The sequence below is a fragment of the Pithys albifrons genome, chromosome Z, assembly GCF_047495875.1.
Source record: "Pithys albifrons albifrons isolate INPA30051 chromosome Z, PitAlb_v1, whole genome shotgun sequence".
Classification (NCBI taxonomy): domain Eukaryota; kingdom Metazoa; phylum Chordata; class Aves; order Passeriformes; family Thamnophilidae; genus Pithys; species Pithys albifrons.
The window spans coordinates 50,185,656-50,198,564 of record NC_092497.1 but is presented as its reverse complement, the minus strand read 5'-3'; the positions used below and the strand labels follow the sequence as shown (position 1 = coordinate 50,198,564).

Here is a 12,909-nt window from a genome sequence, read left to right as displayed (position 1 = left end):
GCCAATGTGTTTTTGGCCTGGTTTCAGCTGGAATAGAGTTAATTTTCTTCCTAGTATCTGGTAAAGGATTGTGTTTCGGATTCAGTATGAGAATAATGTCAATAAAACTGATGTTTTAGCTGTTGATAAGTAGAGCTTAACCCACAGTAAAGGACTTTTTCATTTCCTGTGCTCTGCCAGTGAGCAAGTACATGAGAAGCTGAGATGGAACACAACTGGGACAGCTGATCTGAACTGGCCAAAGGAACAGTCCATACGACAGAGTATCATACCCACTACACAAACCAGAGGGAGTTAACTGAGGGCTGTTCATTGCCGCCTGGGGTCAGGCTAGGCACCAGTCAGCAGGTGGTGAGCAATTGTTCTGTGCATCACTTGTTTCTCTTGAGTTTTATTCCTTTCCATCTCTCATTTTCATTACAATAATAATTATTGTTATCTACATGCAATGATTCTTGTTGTTACCGTTACAGTCATATATGGTAGTAGTATTCTAAGACTTTTCTTCTCCGGGGACACCCCCTTGTCGCGGGGGAGAAGCTTGCGTGCCCTCATGAGGTTGAGAGCTATGCTGGAGGTGGTTTGTGCCGCCGGTAGGGTCTCCCATGCCAGACAGGTCTCAGCTGAAGGGTCAGACAAAGTGTGTCCACGGGCAGGATGGGCTCGCTAGCTGCCTGGCAACCATCCTAGGAGAAGGACAACTCCAACCCCAAACCCAGGCAGATGGAGCTCATTTAGCCCTGTAAGGCCATCCATCTAAGAGAAGGATACTCTAACCAAGCCTACGTCCTGAGGTATTCGCTGTCACTGTCCAAGCTCACTAGGCCGTGGCAGATGAACCTTAGGAGTAAAGGGTGGGGCCAGTTCTGCGCACGCTGTGCCTCACCTAAAAAATCCATTGCGCAGGCTTGAAGGGTTCACCCACATTGTAAAGCCCTGTAGTGACAGGTGAGGGTCGAAAACGGCAGGTGATAGGAAGCAGCTGGAAGCCGCAGACCCAACCCTGCATGCAGGCGGTTCAGGATATGGGTCATTAGAGACTTGACCCCAGAGATGACAGTCTCTTGAGGCAGCATCCTGAATGAACAAGCAGCCTTTTCTAAGGACAGCACTGCTTGCTCCACATGGAGAAGGGTCTGGAAAAGGTGGCCTAAAAGTCATCTCCGCACCCAGTTGGATAACCATGGCCAACTGGCATCTTCCATGCGGTCAAACAAAAACAAAGAGATTTCAAAGGCATACACCTGCCTGCAAAGGTGTGCTCAAACTAACACTCGCATGTTGGAACATCAGAACCATGCTTGATACTGGGGATAGCGGATGTCCTGAGCGTTGTTCTGCTCTAATTGCCCACGAACTGTCACGGCTCAACATTGACATTGCTGCTGTCAGTGAAGTTCGTCTTCATGAGGAAGGCAGCCTTAAAGAACATGGTGCTGGCTACACACTCTACTGGTCAGGCAAACCCAAAACCGAAAGACACCTTTCAGGAGTTGGCTTCATGATTAGAAACTCCATTGCCTCCAAACTTGAAAATCTGCCGTCAGGTCATTCCGATCGCATTATGTCCTTATGCCTCCCTCTACACAACAAGCAACATGTTGTTCTTTTTAGCGTATATGCCCCAACTCTCCAAGCTGACCCAGCGGAAAAAGACAAATTCTACACAGACCTGCGCTGCCTCACCCAAAATGTTCCTGCAGATGATAAGATCATAATCCTTGGTGACTTCAGTGCCAGAGTAGGTAAGAATTCTGAAGCCTGGAAAGGAGTCCTGGGCAAGCATGGCATTGGAAACTGCAGCGACAATGGACGCCTCCTGCTAGAGTTTTGCGCAGAACGGCAGTTCACCATCACCAACACTATTTTTCAACAGAAAGACAGCCTGAAGACAACCTGGATGCATCCTCGATCCAAGCACTGGCACCTCACTGACTATATCTTAGTACAACAGAGAAATATCAGTGATGTCCGTCATACTCGAGTGATGCCGAGTGCAGAATGTCAAACAGACCATCGCCTTGTGCGCTGCAAACTTAACCTCCACTTCAAGCCCAAACCTAAGAGAGGTGGCACTCCAAGGAGGAGGCTCCAAGTCAACAATCTTCAAACAGCCACAGTTAGAGACAGCTTCCAGGTAAACCTTCAAACTAACTTAGAGATAATCCCATAGATCCCTCTCCTGAAGCACTTTGGCAACATATTAAAAGTTGCATCCTGCAGTCCTCTGAAGAGTCCCTAGGGTTCTCCTCCAAGAAAAACAAAGACTGGTTTGATGAGAACAATCAAGAGATCCAGGAATTACTGACGAAGAAGAGAACTGCTCACCAAGCACACCTTGCTCAGCCATCTTGCCATATAAAAAAAGCCGCCTTTCGTCTTGCATGCAGTAAGCTCCAACAGAAACTTCGAGACATCCAGAACAAAGGGTGGCTCAACCTAGCAGAAAAGACACAACTATGTGCAGATTTGGGTGACCAAAGAGGATTCTATGAGGCCCTGAAAGCAGTGTACGGACCCACACACCAGGTTCAAAGTCCCCTACTCAGTGCAGATGGTCAACTGCTTCTAACAGATAAAACCTCCATCCTGAACCGACAGTCTGAGCACTTTCAGACTCTCTTCAGTGCCAACCGTGTAGTCCAAGGCTCAGCAATTCAGCACATTACACAACAACTGGTGAAAAATTAATTGGATGCAGTCCCTACTATGGGAGAGATACTCAAGGCCATACAACAGGTGAAAACCGGCAAGGCAGCTGGGGCTGATGGAATTCCACCTGAAATCTGGAAGCATGGAGGTCAAGCACTCCATGCCAAATTCCACGAGCTTGTTGTGTGTTGCTGGGAACAAGGGGAACTACCACCAGATCTCTGTGATGCAGTCATTATCACCCTGTACAAGAAGAAAGGAGAAAAATCAGACTGCTCAAATTACCGAGGTATTACTTTGCTCTCCATGGCTGGTAAAATCCTTGCAAGAATACTTCTGAACAGATTAGTACCCACTATTGCAGAAGATCTTCTACCTGAAAGTCAGTGTGGTTTCAGAGCCAATAGGAGCACCACAGACATGGTGTTTGTTCTCAGACAACTGCAAGAGAAGTGTAGGGAACAGAACAAAGGTCATTATGTAACCTTCGTTGACCTCACCAAAGCTTTCGACACTGTGAGCAGAAAAGGCCTGTGGCAGATCTTGGAACGTTTAGGATGTCCCCCCAAGTTCCTCAAAATGATCATCCTGCTACATGAGGATCAGCGTGGACAAGACAGATATGGCGATGCACTCTCTGAGCCCTTTCCAATAACCAATGGTGTGAAACAAGGTTGCGTTCTTGCACCAACTCTATTCACAATCTTCTTCAGCATGATGGTCCAAAGAGCCACAGCAGACCTTGATGAAGAAAATGGCATCTACATCCGATATCGTACCGATGGAAGGCTATTCAACCTAAGGCGACTGAAGGCCCACACCAAGACCCTGAATCACCTTGTCCCCGAGCTGCCCTCGTTGCTCACACAGAAGCAGCTCTGCAGCACTTAACATCCTGCTTTGCAGAGGCTGCTGAGCTTTTTGGGCTGGAAGTCAGCCTGAAGAAGACGGAAGTTCTCTACCAACCTGCACCTCAAGAAGTCTTCCATCATCCTCACATCACCATAGGCAATTCAGAGCTTAAGTCAGTCCAGCAGTTCACCTACCTGGGAACATAATTTCCTCAGACAGTAAGACTGACAAAGAGATAGACAACAGGCTAGCAAAGGCATACAAAGCCTTCGGAAAACTCCATAAAAGAGTCTGGTCCAATAAACACCTGAAGAAAAGTACAGAGATTAGTGTCTACAGAGCCATTGTACTGTCTACTCTTTTATATGGGTCTGAATCATGGGTCATCTACCGCCACCACCTGCGGCTTCTCGAACGCTTCCATCAGCGCTGCCTCCCTTCAATCCTAAACATCCACTGGTCTGATTACGTGACCAGTGTATCTGTTCTTGAACAGGCAGGGGTCAGCAGTATCGAGGCCATGCTGATGAGAACGCAGCTGTGCTGGGCAGGGCACGTCTCCAGGATGGAGGATCACTGCCTTCCAAAGATTGTGCTCTATGGTGAACTCGCCACCGGCTGCCGCAAGAGAGGAGCCCCGAAGAAGAGATACAAGGACTCCCTGAAACAACAGCTCAGCCTTGGCCATATTGACTGCCATCAATGGTCCACTCTGGCCTCCAATCGGGATTCATGGAGACACACCATTCACGACACTGCTGCTTCCTTTGAGAATGCACGGAGAGTCAGTCTTGAGGAGAAAAGACAACGCAGAAAGAACCGTTCCTTGCCAATGTCACCGAGGGAGACGTTCCACTGTGCCTTTTGTGACCAGACCTGCCTATCCCGTATCGGCCTTTTTAGCCACCAGCACGCTTGCAGCAAGCCTGGGTAGTGCCCTTCTCAAATCTTCGTTCGCGAAGCCGAGCCATGGGATGATGATTCTAAGACTTTTAGGGTACACTATGGCCTGGTATCCACCAGAGCTTTATACCAACTACCATACAGCCACTCAGAAAGAATCAGAAAGAAAGGGTAAACCTCATGGGTTAAGAATAGAATAGTTTGATAACTGAAACAAAATAAAATATTATAATAATAGTAATGAAAAGGAGACAGAGAGAGAATCCAAGAGAAACAAGTGGTGCACAATAAAATTGCTCACCACCTGCTGACGAATGTCCAGCCCATTCCCAAGGAGCAACTAGCAGCCCCCAGTTTATATATGGGGCATGATGTTCCACAGTATGGAATATTCCTTTGGGCAGTTCAGGCCAGCTGTCCTAGCTATGCTCCTTCACAGCTTCTTTTGCACTTGCTTGCTGCCAGAGCATGGGAAAGAGAAAAGTCCTTGATTCAGAGTAAGCACTACATCAGTGTGTTATCAACATTATTCTCGTAGTGAATCTAAACCCAATACCAACTACTAAGAAGAAAATTAACACTATTCTAGCTGAAATCAAGACAGTTCTAAAAAAGGTCATGCTTCTTTGATCCTTACCACTTCTCTTTTCAAACGCAGAGCTGATAAACAGCAGAGGTGTGTGCACTTCTCCTTCTGAAGAACCACCATGACTACCTGTTTCAGACATCCCATGATCCCCACAAACAACTAGTAAGTTGGGCAAAGAAGCCTCCTCCTGCAAATCACAGAAAAGAATTTAAGTTATAGTACAAACACGATTCATACATATCAGTTCACCATCTTTATAATTTTCAAACATGAATATGTCTCAAAATTAATTCCATGTTTTTAAATTTGCTCACAACTCCCGGGGCAGATAACAAGATATGTCTGCAACTAAATCATAAAATTACAGAATCATAGAATCAACTGAGTTGGAAGAGACCTCTGAGATCATCAAGTCCAACCCTTGATCCAACACCACTGTGATTACCAGATCATGGGACTAAGTGCCACATCCAGTCTCATGTCAAAAACCTCCAGAGACAGAGAATCCACCACCTATCTGGGCAGGCCATTCCAATGCCTGATTACTCTCTACGTAAAGAATTTCTTTCTAATACCTAACCTAAACCTTCCCTGGCAGAGCTCAAGCCCATGTCCTCTGGTTCTGCTGCTGGCTACCTGGGAGAAGAGACCAACCCCCACCTGGCTACAACCTCCTTTCTGGTAGTTGTAGAGAGCAATCACGTCACCCTTGAGCTTCCTCTTCTCCAGGCTAAACAACCCCAGCTCCCTCAGTCTCTTCTCACAGGACTTGAGCTCAAGTCTCTTCACCAGCCTTGTTGCTCTTCTCTGGACCCGCTCCAGCACCTCAATATCTTTCCTGAACTGAGGGGCCCAGAACTGAACACAATACTCAAGGTGTACACAGAGTACAGGGGAAGGATCACTTCCCTGGTCCTGCTAGCCACGCTATTCCCGATACAGGACAGGATGCCATTCGCTTCCTTGGCCACCTGGGCACAGTGCACTAATCCCTTGTCCACCCTCAAGGTGCTGTGTGACTGCACTAGGGATGAACTGCTCCATAACCCTGCCAGGCACCGAGGTCAGGCTGACAGGCCTGTAGTTGCCAGGGTCAGCCTTGCAGCCCTTTTTGTGGATTGGGGTGACATTCACCAACTTCCAATCATCTGGGACTTCCCCAGAGAGCCAGGACTGTTGGAAGATGATAGAGAGCAGCTTGGCAAGCTCTTTCACCAGCTCCCCCTTCCTCCTAGGGTGGATCCCATTTGACCCCATGTTGAGCAATAATACTTTTAGAAGTTCAGGCATATACTTACTAAAACACTTGTCAATATGATAGAAGAAAAGCCCACAAAAAAAAAAACTTTGGAAAACCCCTAATTTACAGAGTCACAAGAAACTCACTGAAAGATGAAATAAAGGTTATCAGACTGTGGCAAAAAAATCAGGAATATAGGAACAGTAGCATTAATAGAAAAGTATTTTCCCCCTTCATTTCTTCAGCTTCACTGAGTTTTTAATATACATGCTGAATTATTAATATTGTAAATACAAAAATAATACCAATCTAATATGGAAACGTAATTCTATTTCTAATAGTCTCTAGTGTCTCAAGTCCTTTTGGGGTTGAAATCTGACATGATTGATGCTAAATGATGTGTATGTTTCTGAATAAAAATAAACATAAACATATGTGAGGCCTGTCCAAGAATTTTAAGCTAACAAATCAAAGACAGTAGAAGAAAACAGTCAAAACCCAACAAAGTAGCTTTTTGTCATCTCTAGTCATTATCTGTACCTGTTCTACCCAAAAAGTAAAGTGCCTTTATTATTTCTGTACCACAAAACTGAGATAAAGGCTTTCATACAGTTGACAAAAGCAAACATACTAAAAAACGGCATCAAAACCACTGCAGCATTCATGGAACTTCCACACAAAGGATTTCACCTCTCTTTTCATACAACAGTATCCATTTGTCTAAAAATGCTATTGAAATTTTATGAGCAGCTATTCTGAATTGCAGTGGCCAAAAACAAACCAGAAAAATGCTTCAGGCCACTTGGAATGAGGATTTGGTATTTCAACATCTATACTGTTTAGGTAAGTGACAATCTATATTCCAAACCTAAAAACAGATTCAGATGTGCTATTTTTAGGATAAGAAAAAATATAGTTTACAAACACCATTTCTATTTGAATTTTTCAAATATCTAATTAGATATGCCTTCATAATTGCAGACATTAGAGTCATTAGGTCTACATGCCCATTACTCCTGTTGAATTTCATTACTAGAAAGCACACCAATGGCCATTCTGATCAGGAGTATTGAGAAAATTTAGGGATGCATTCCTGCACACCAAGAGGGGCTTATTTCCTACAGCTGCTCAGAAGAGGCTGTTAACAGATGTTACTAAAGTCAGTCAGTAAATCCTTCAAAATGCTATACTGTACTGACAACTGGGGACTGGCCTGGGAAGGAAAGGAACAAAATACTCACTTAAGTCTAGGAATACTCAAGCTATCACCCACAACCACCCACAAGCATTTTAATGTCAGTCCACAACTAAGAGTGATGCAAGAGGAAGCTTATTACCTTTGCAAGAAGAGAAATATGAATCTTCTTTAGTATGTTATCCATTTCACGAAGTTTTGGTCCCACTAATGGGCTGTTTGGCCCAGTCATATGCCCAATATGGTCCAGCCCCAGGTAATGGAGTATGAGGAGATCCCAGTCTTCTCTCTTTAACACTCTATCCAAGTGCCTGGTAACGTTATCATCGACCTCAAAGGAAAGGAAAACCATTAAAGGGTAAAAATAATTTCCCTCTTGTGAAAACACTACCCATGCGCTACCCGTGAAAATTCTGTAGAAGCTGATGGGAATTACAGTCACGCACAATGTTAATGAGAGAAAAGATCAGATTGATCAGTTCAGTGTCAGGCAGTCAAAAATATTTCTCTTACAAAAGAGATTTTTCACACCAGTTACTCTTTTCAGGTCACTATGCATCAGATTACATACAAACACAGCAAATGGGTTGCCAAGCTTCCACTGAAACTTTAAAACCTGTTTCAAGAATTTTTCAGTCAGTTTTATCCTTCACATTCCTAGTTTATCAGATCACAAATGATAAAGTACATCAAGTATATCAAGTATCCTAAGTACAGGAAAAAGCCTCTGTTTTGTGCTTGGAATCACAAGGCAACAAAAAATCCACATTTGTTTTTTTCTATTCAACTTTTGCTACTGTGGAAACATAAAAAGATTGTTACATATCAAGAAAGAAAAATTATTTGAAAAGTGCTTTTTGGGGCCTAACTTGTCTGTTTTCCTGTTTAAGCTGACAATGCACTTTCAGTTGTGTATTTTCTCCCTGGATATTAAAAATTCTTACAATATTTCACATGCAATATCACTTTGCTGACTCTGGATATAACTATGAAAAAACTATAAAAAGCTGTGTACTTAATGGACTATATTCAGATACATAAAGACTGCATAAAAATCTTGAGAGCCACATAGTCAGAGACCAAGCAGCATATTTGCATTTTTCTACTCCATGTTGCAGCTTTTGCAAGTCTGATTAGCATAACGAATTAGAAATGTCTTCCAGTCCATGTCAGACCTTTCTAACTTCCTTAAACATGATAATAAAATACATCAGTACTGGGTCAATGGCCTGAGGTTTTACAAATTACAAAGCTTCAAAACTGATCTAAAATTGCTGAAGTATTTACTTTTCTAATGTGCACAGAGTAAACTTTTGGACAATGTGTTTCACTTATTTTTTATGCTCCCTCTTAGATAACATAATGAAACACTACTCCCATTGCAATTACAGAAGTGATGCAATACTACACAAGTCAGCCTCCAGGAGACCAAGATAATATAGTAACAGGCTTCTTCAAGATGGCACTAGCAAATATAAATATGACAGTAAAATGGAAATGTGGACAGTGGAATTTTTAAACAAAGCAATTGGTGTAACTTCCTATCACAAGAAGTTTTGTAAGAAAATCGTATGTTTAGGAAAGTTATACAGTCACACTTTGATGGTTACTGCATCACCCAAAAACTCTCAACAGCATGTGCACAAAGGACTGAAATGCTTAACTTCCCAGTGCCTTTCCAAAAACATATGTAACTCCAATTTCTATTCATTGCCAGGTGCATATTTCAGAACAAGGATAGCTTTATTCGCTCACCCTTAGAAGTTGCCACTGTGTATTTGTATTCCATTTATTTAACTTGGAATCATATAAAACCTCTCACCTCTGTAAAGTCTGAAACAAAAAATGATGTTGTTCCATCATACTCCACAAAGTGCTTTGGGAACAATTTAACCCATGTATCGTCACCGTAAAAGATTATTCTTTTCCCAGCTGTTTTTGCCTGCCATATCAAATTGTCATCCAACAGAGCTGGAGAATTGAGGTTCACAATAACATCAATGAAACCAGGTATGCTCCCTGTCATCAAAGCCTACATGAAACAGGAAAAGAGACACGTCAAACAAGAAGTTTCCAATAATCAGGAGACAGTAGAAGTGTAAGCGGAAGGAACCAATAAACCACGTGGTAGGCAAATTATATTTTCAGTAAAGAAACAAAACAAAGTAAAAGTGAACACAAGATGCCTTGACACATAACCTCACCTGCCACAGTACAGTGCCAGCTGATGTCAGACATAACATCTGCTTTACAAAAGTTAAAAATAATATTGTCTTACTTAGTGGACATCAAAATGACTTTATATGACAGTTGAAATTTGTGTCATTTACTCAAATCATTAAACCACCAAGATAGCAGTTTAGAAGGTCTAAGTAAATTGACTCAATATTCATAATGATAGGACATTCAAAACAGTAAGTAAGAAACCTCTAGAAAATGCAATGAAGTCCACCTGTGAAGAGTTACCAGACTGTCTCCCCCTCGCCCTCTCACTGGGCTTCCAACTGATCTACCAAAAATCACTCCTTCAGCCCCTTCAATGCAGAAGTGACACTTAGATCCATCAATGACAAGCCTGGATGATTAAGTATTTTGACGGCACCACCACAATTAATCTTTTAGTTACCTGGAAATTCACATAACTTCCTTTTTAAACTCTTTTAAAACATCCCTATGACAAAACAATTTAGTAGTAAACTGGATTTTCTATCAGAATTTACAAGAACACAGAGAAATACCAATAAAAATGTTCTTTGATAGAAGACAACTGAGAGGCTACTGCCTTCCCATGATTACAAAATAAAAAATTAGGTTACGTCAATCATTAAGTGCAGGCACTGGGGCCTTAACCTCTGGGCCAAGGCAAATGAGGACGCTATCACATACACTACTATAGCAAAGAGAGGTTCAGCCAGACAACATACCTGTCCCTTATGCCAACTCCAAGCATATGAAACAAACACTACAAAACTTTCTCAAATGAAAAAGAAAAAAACCCACTTACCTTAATTCGAGGCATGGTCACAGTGGGTGGCTTCGCTTCAGCAACAAAACTGTATGAAGTCCCTTTTTCAATAACTTGTGTAGTGTATGGCATGAACTGTTTCCCTTTGGATCCAAACACAAAGTCATCTCTCAAAGCATCTATCAGCACAATGACAACTTTATTGAAAAGTGGTGGAGGAATCTTGGTCCAGTTAGAAGTCATTCCTAAGCAACAAAAACAGGGTATATAAAAGTCCATAGACCAGTCCTTTCAAAACACAACTGTTTGACTTCTCCCTCCCATCCAAACAGTCTCTCTCTACATCAGTTTCCTGCTAATAATCATATGTGAATGCAACATTTCACTCACAGCAGCCTATCAAACACCTCTGGCAGACTTGGCAAGCTCCAGCTAAAAAGCAACACGCCATTCAGCAGAATTCACTCACATCTGTTACCAGCTTAGATTCTTTCAGTGTTCCTGCTAAACGATATGAACACATCATACTTTACATTACACAACCTTCTCTTCCCTCCACCATATCTCGCAATTTCAGTAACGACTCAATGATCTTTGTGGGTCCTTCCAACTCAGAATACACTATGATTATGTAACAAATAATGTCACATGCTTTAGAAGAATAAAAATAAATAACAAGCAGATAAAGACTCAGTTTGGTAGCTACAGTCTTGTTCCACCAAGTTAGTAACTCCACGAGCAGTTATCCTAAGCACAACTATGAGCAAAATACTACTGGATTCAGCTGCTCACTGAACCTGAAGTTTCACCCCACAAGCTTCAAACACTGGTGAAGAACACTCCTTCAAGTACATATTCCTCTTCCTCACATTACTTTAACACAACTTGTGACTGGATGTATAAGACAGTTACATTATCATCACATCATCTTCTGACTCCTCGTTAAAAAGACACTTGAAAACTTCGGTTTCGCAAATTCAGCTCAGAATAGAGCAGGGCCTGTAAAGATTGTGATTTCACAGAAATGATAGCGGAGAGCACTGCTGTGCACATTGCAGACTGCATTGCTATACAGTGGCTTTGTCACTGCTGTGGCGTTCAGGTGTCTCTGATGGCATTAAAACACTCACACACCTCCGAAGCACCAGAGACACTGAGCTGGGGCTCAACAACCAGCGCGTTAGCAGAGCAAGACTGAGACGTTTTAACTGAGACGGCATCATTTCATACAGCTTGCCACTAAACAGGACGGGTATGACGGCTACATCAGCGCCAGGGGAAGGGGAATAAAACAGGAAAGCACACCCTCCAAAGACGTGACAGCTGGAGGCTTTTTGCGACCGTGAGCTGATGCTGCTCGCAGTGATCGACAAGTACACGGAAACCAGTTAAGTTCTAAAGTACGCCGGAAACAGGTCTGGAAACGCGAAGGCACGACTGAAAGGTGTCCGCGGCACCGAGGGAGGGCGCGCTCGGCAGCTGCTCACGTTACCTGGGCCAGGCGGGGCCGGCTCGGCGGGAGGGTCCGGACGGGCCTCCCTGCGGGGCAGAGACCTTACGGGCACCGGGAAGAAGCCGCGGAGGAACAGCGCGACGCCCAGAGCCTGAATGAGAAGGCAGGAGGAGGCGAACACCCCTGAGCGCAGCCGCATCCCGGCGCTGTCCCGGCGGCGGTACCGACCGGCCCTGGCGGCCGCTCTGCGCCCGCCCCCGTCTGGCCCCGCCCCGGCCAACCAGCGGCCACAGCGCCGTACGCCGAGCGCCGCTATTGGCTGCCGGCCGGGCAGCCCCCCGCCAGGGCCGCGCCGGCCGCGAGCCGGAAGCAGAGCTGCGCGTGCCGCCTCCGCCACCACGCTCAGCCTTCAGCGCCGGCCCGGACCCCGCTGCGGCCGCGCGCCCCGCCCCGCCCCCCACAACCTGACCCGCCCCACACAACCTGACCCGCACCCCGCCCCGCCCCGCCCCACACAACCTGACCCGCCCCACACAACCTGACCCGCACCCCGCCCCGCCCCGCCCCACACAACCTGACCCGCCCCACACAACCTGACCCGCACCCCGCCCCGCCCCGCCCCACACAACCTGACCCGCCCCACACAACCTGACCCGCACCCCGCCCCGCCCCACATAACCTGACCCGCCCCACACAACCTGACCCCCACCCCGCCCCGCCCCGCCCCACACAACCTGACCCGCCCCACACAACCTGACCCGCACCCCGCCCCGCCCCGCCCCACACAACCTGACCCGCCCCACACAACCTGACCCCCACCCCGCCCCGCCCCGCCCCACACAACCTGACCCGCCCCACACAACCTGACCCCCACCCCGCCCCGCCCCGCCCCACACAACCTGACCCGCCCCACACAACCTGACCCGCACCCCGCCCCGCCCCACACAACCTGACCCGCCCCACACAACCTGACCCGCACCCCGCCCCGCCCCGCCCCACACAACCTGACCCGCCCCACACAACCTGACCCGCACCCCGCCCCGCCCCGCCCCACACAACC

General features: G+C 45.7%; 1 protein-coding gene across 3 annotated transcripts in view; it reads right to left on the bottom strand.

Moving 5' to 3' along the window:
• The window catches only part of PIGG (phosphatidylinositol glycan anchor biosynthesis class G (EMM blood group)), a 90,252-nt gene extending 78,110 nt beyond the window's left edge, over nucleotides 1–12,142 (bottom strand). Inside the window, exons 1-5 of one of the 3 annotated variants that reach the window (XM_071580276.1) lie at nucleotides 11,889–12,142; nucleotides 10,436–10,641; nucleotides 9,254–9,463; nucleotides 7,574–7,762; nucleotides 5,045–5,183 (exon numbers count right to left, since the gene is read on the bottom strand). In XM_071580276.1, the coding sequence (XP_071436377.1) occupies nucleotides 5,045–5,183; nucleotides 7,574–7,762; nucleotides 9,254–9,463; nucleotides 10,436–10,641; nucleotides 11,889–12,048 (904 nt within the window). In that variant the 5' untranslated portion in view covers nucleotides 12,049–12,142. The remainder of the gene's footprint in view (nucleotides 1–5,044; nucleotides 5,184–7,573; nucleotides 7,763–9,253; nucleotides 9,464–10,435; nucleotides 10,642–11,888) is intronic. The other 2 variants (XM_071580279.1, XM_071580277.1) reach the window with 2 other exon arrangements.
• Between the last annotated feature and the right edge of the window lie 767 nt (nucleotides 12,143–12,909).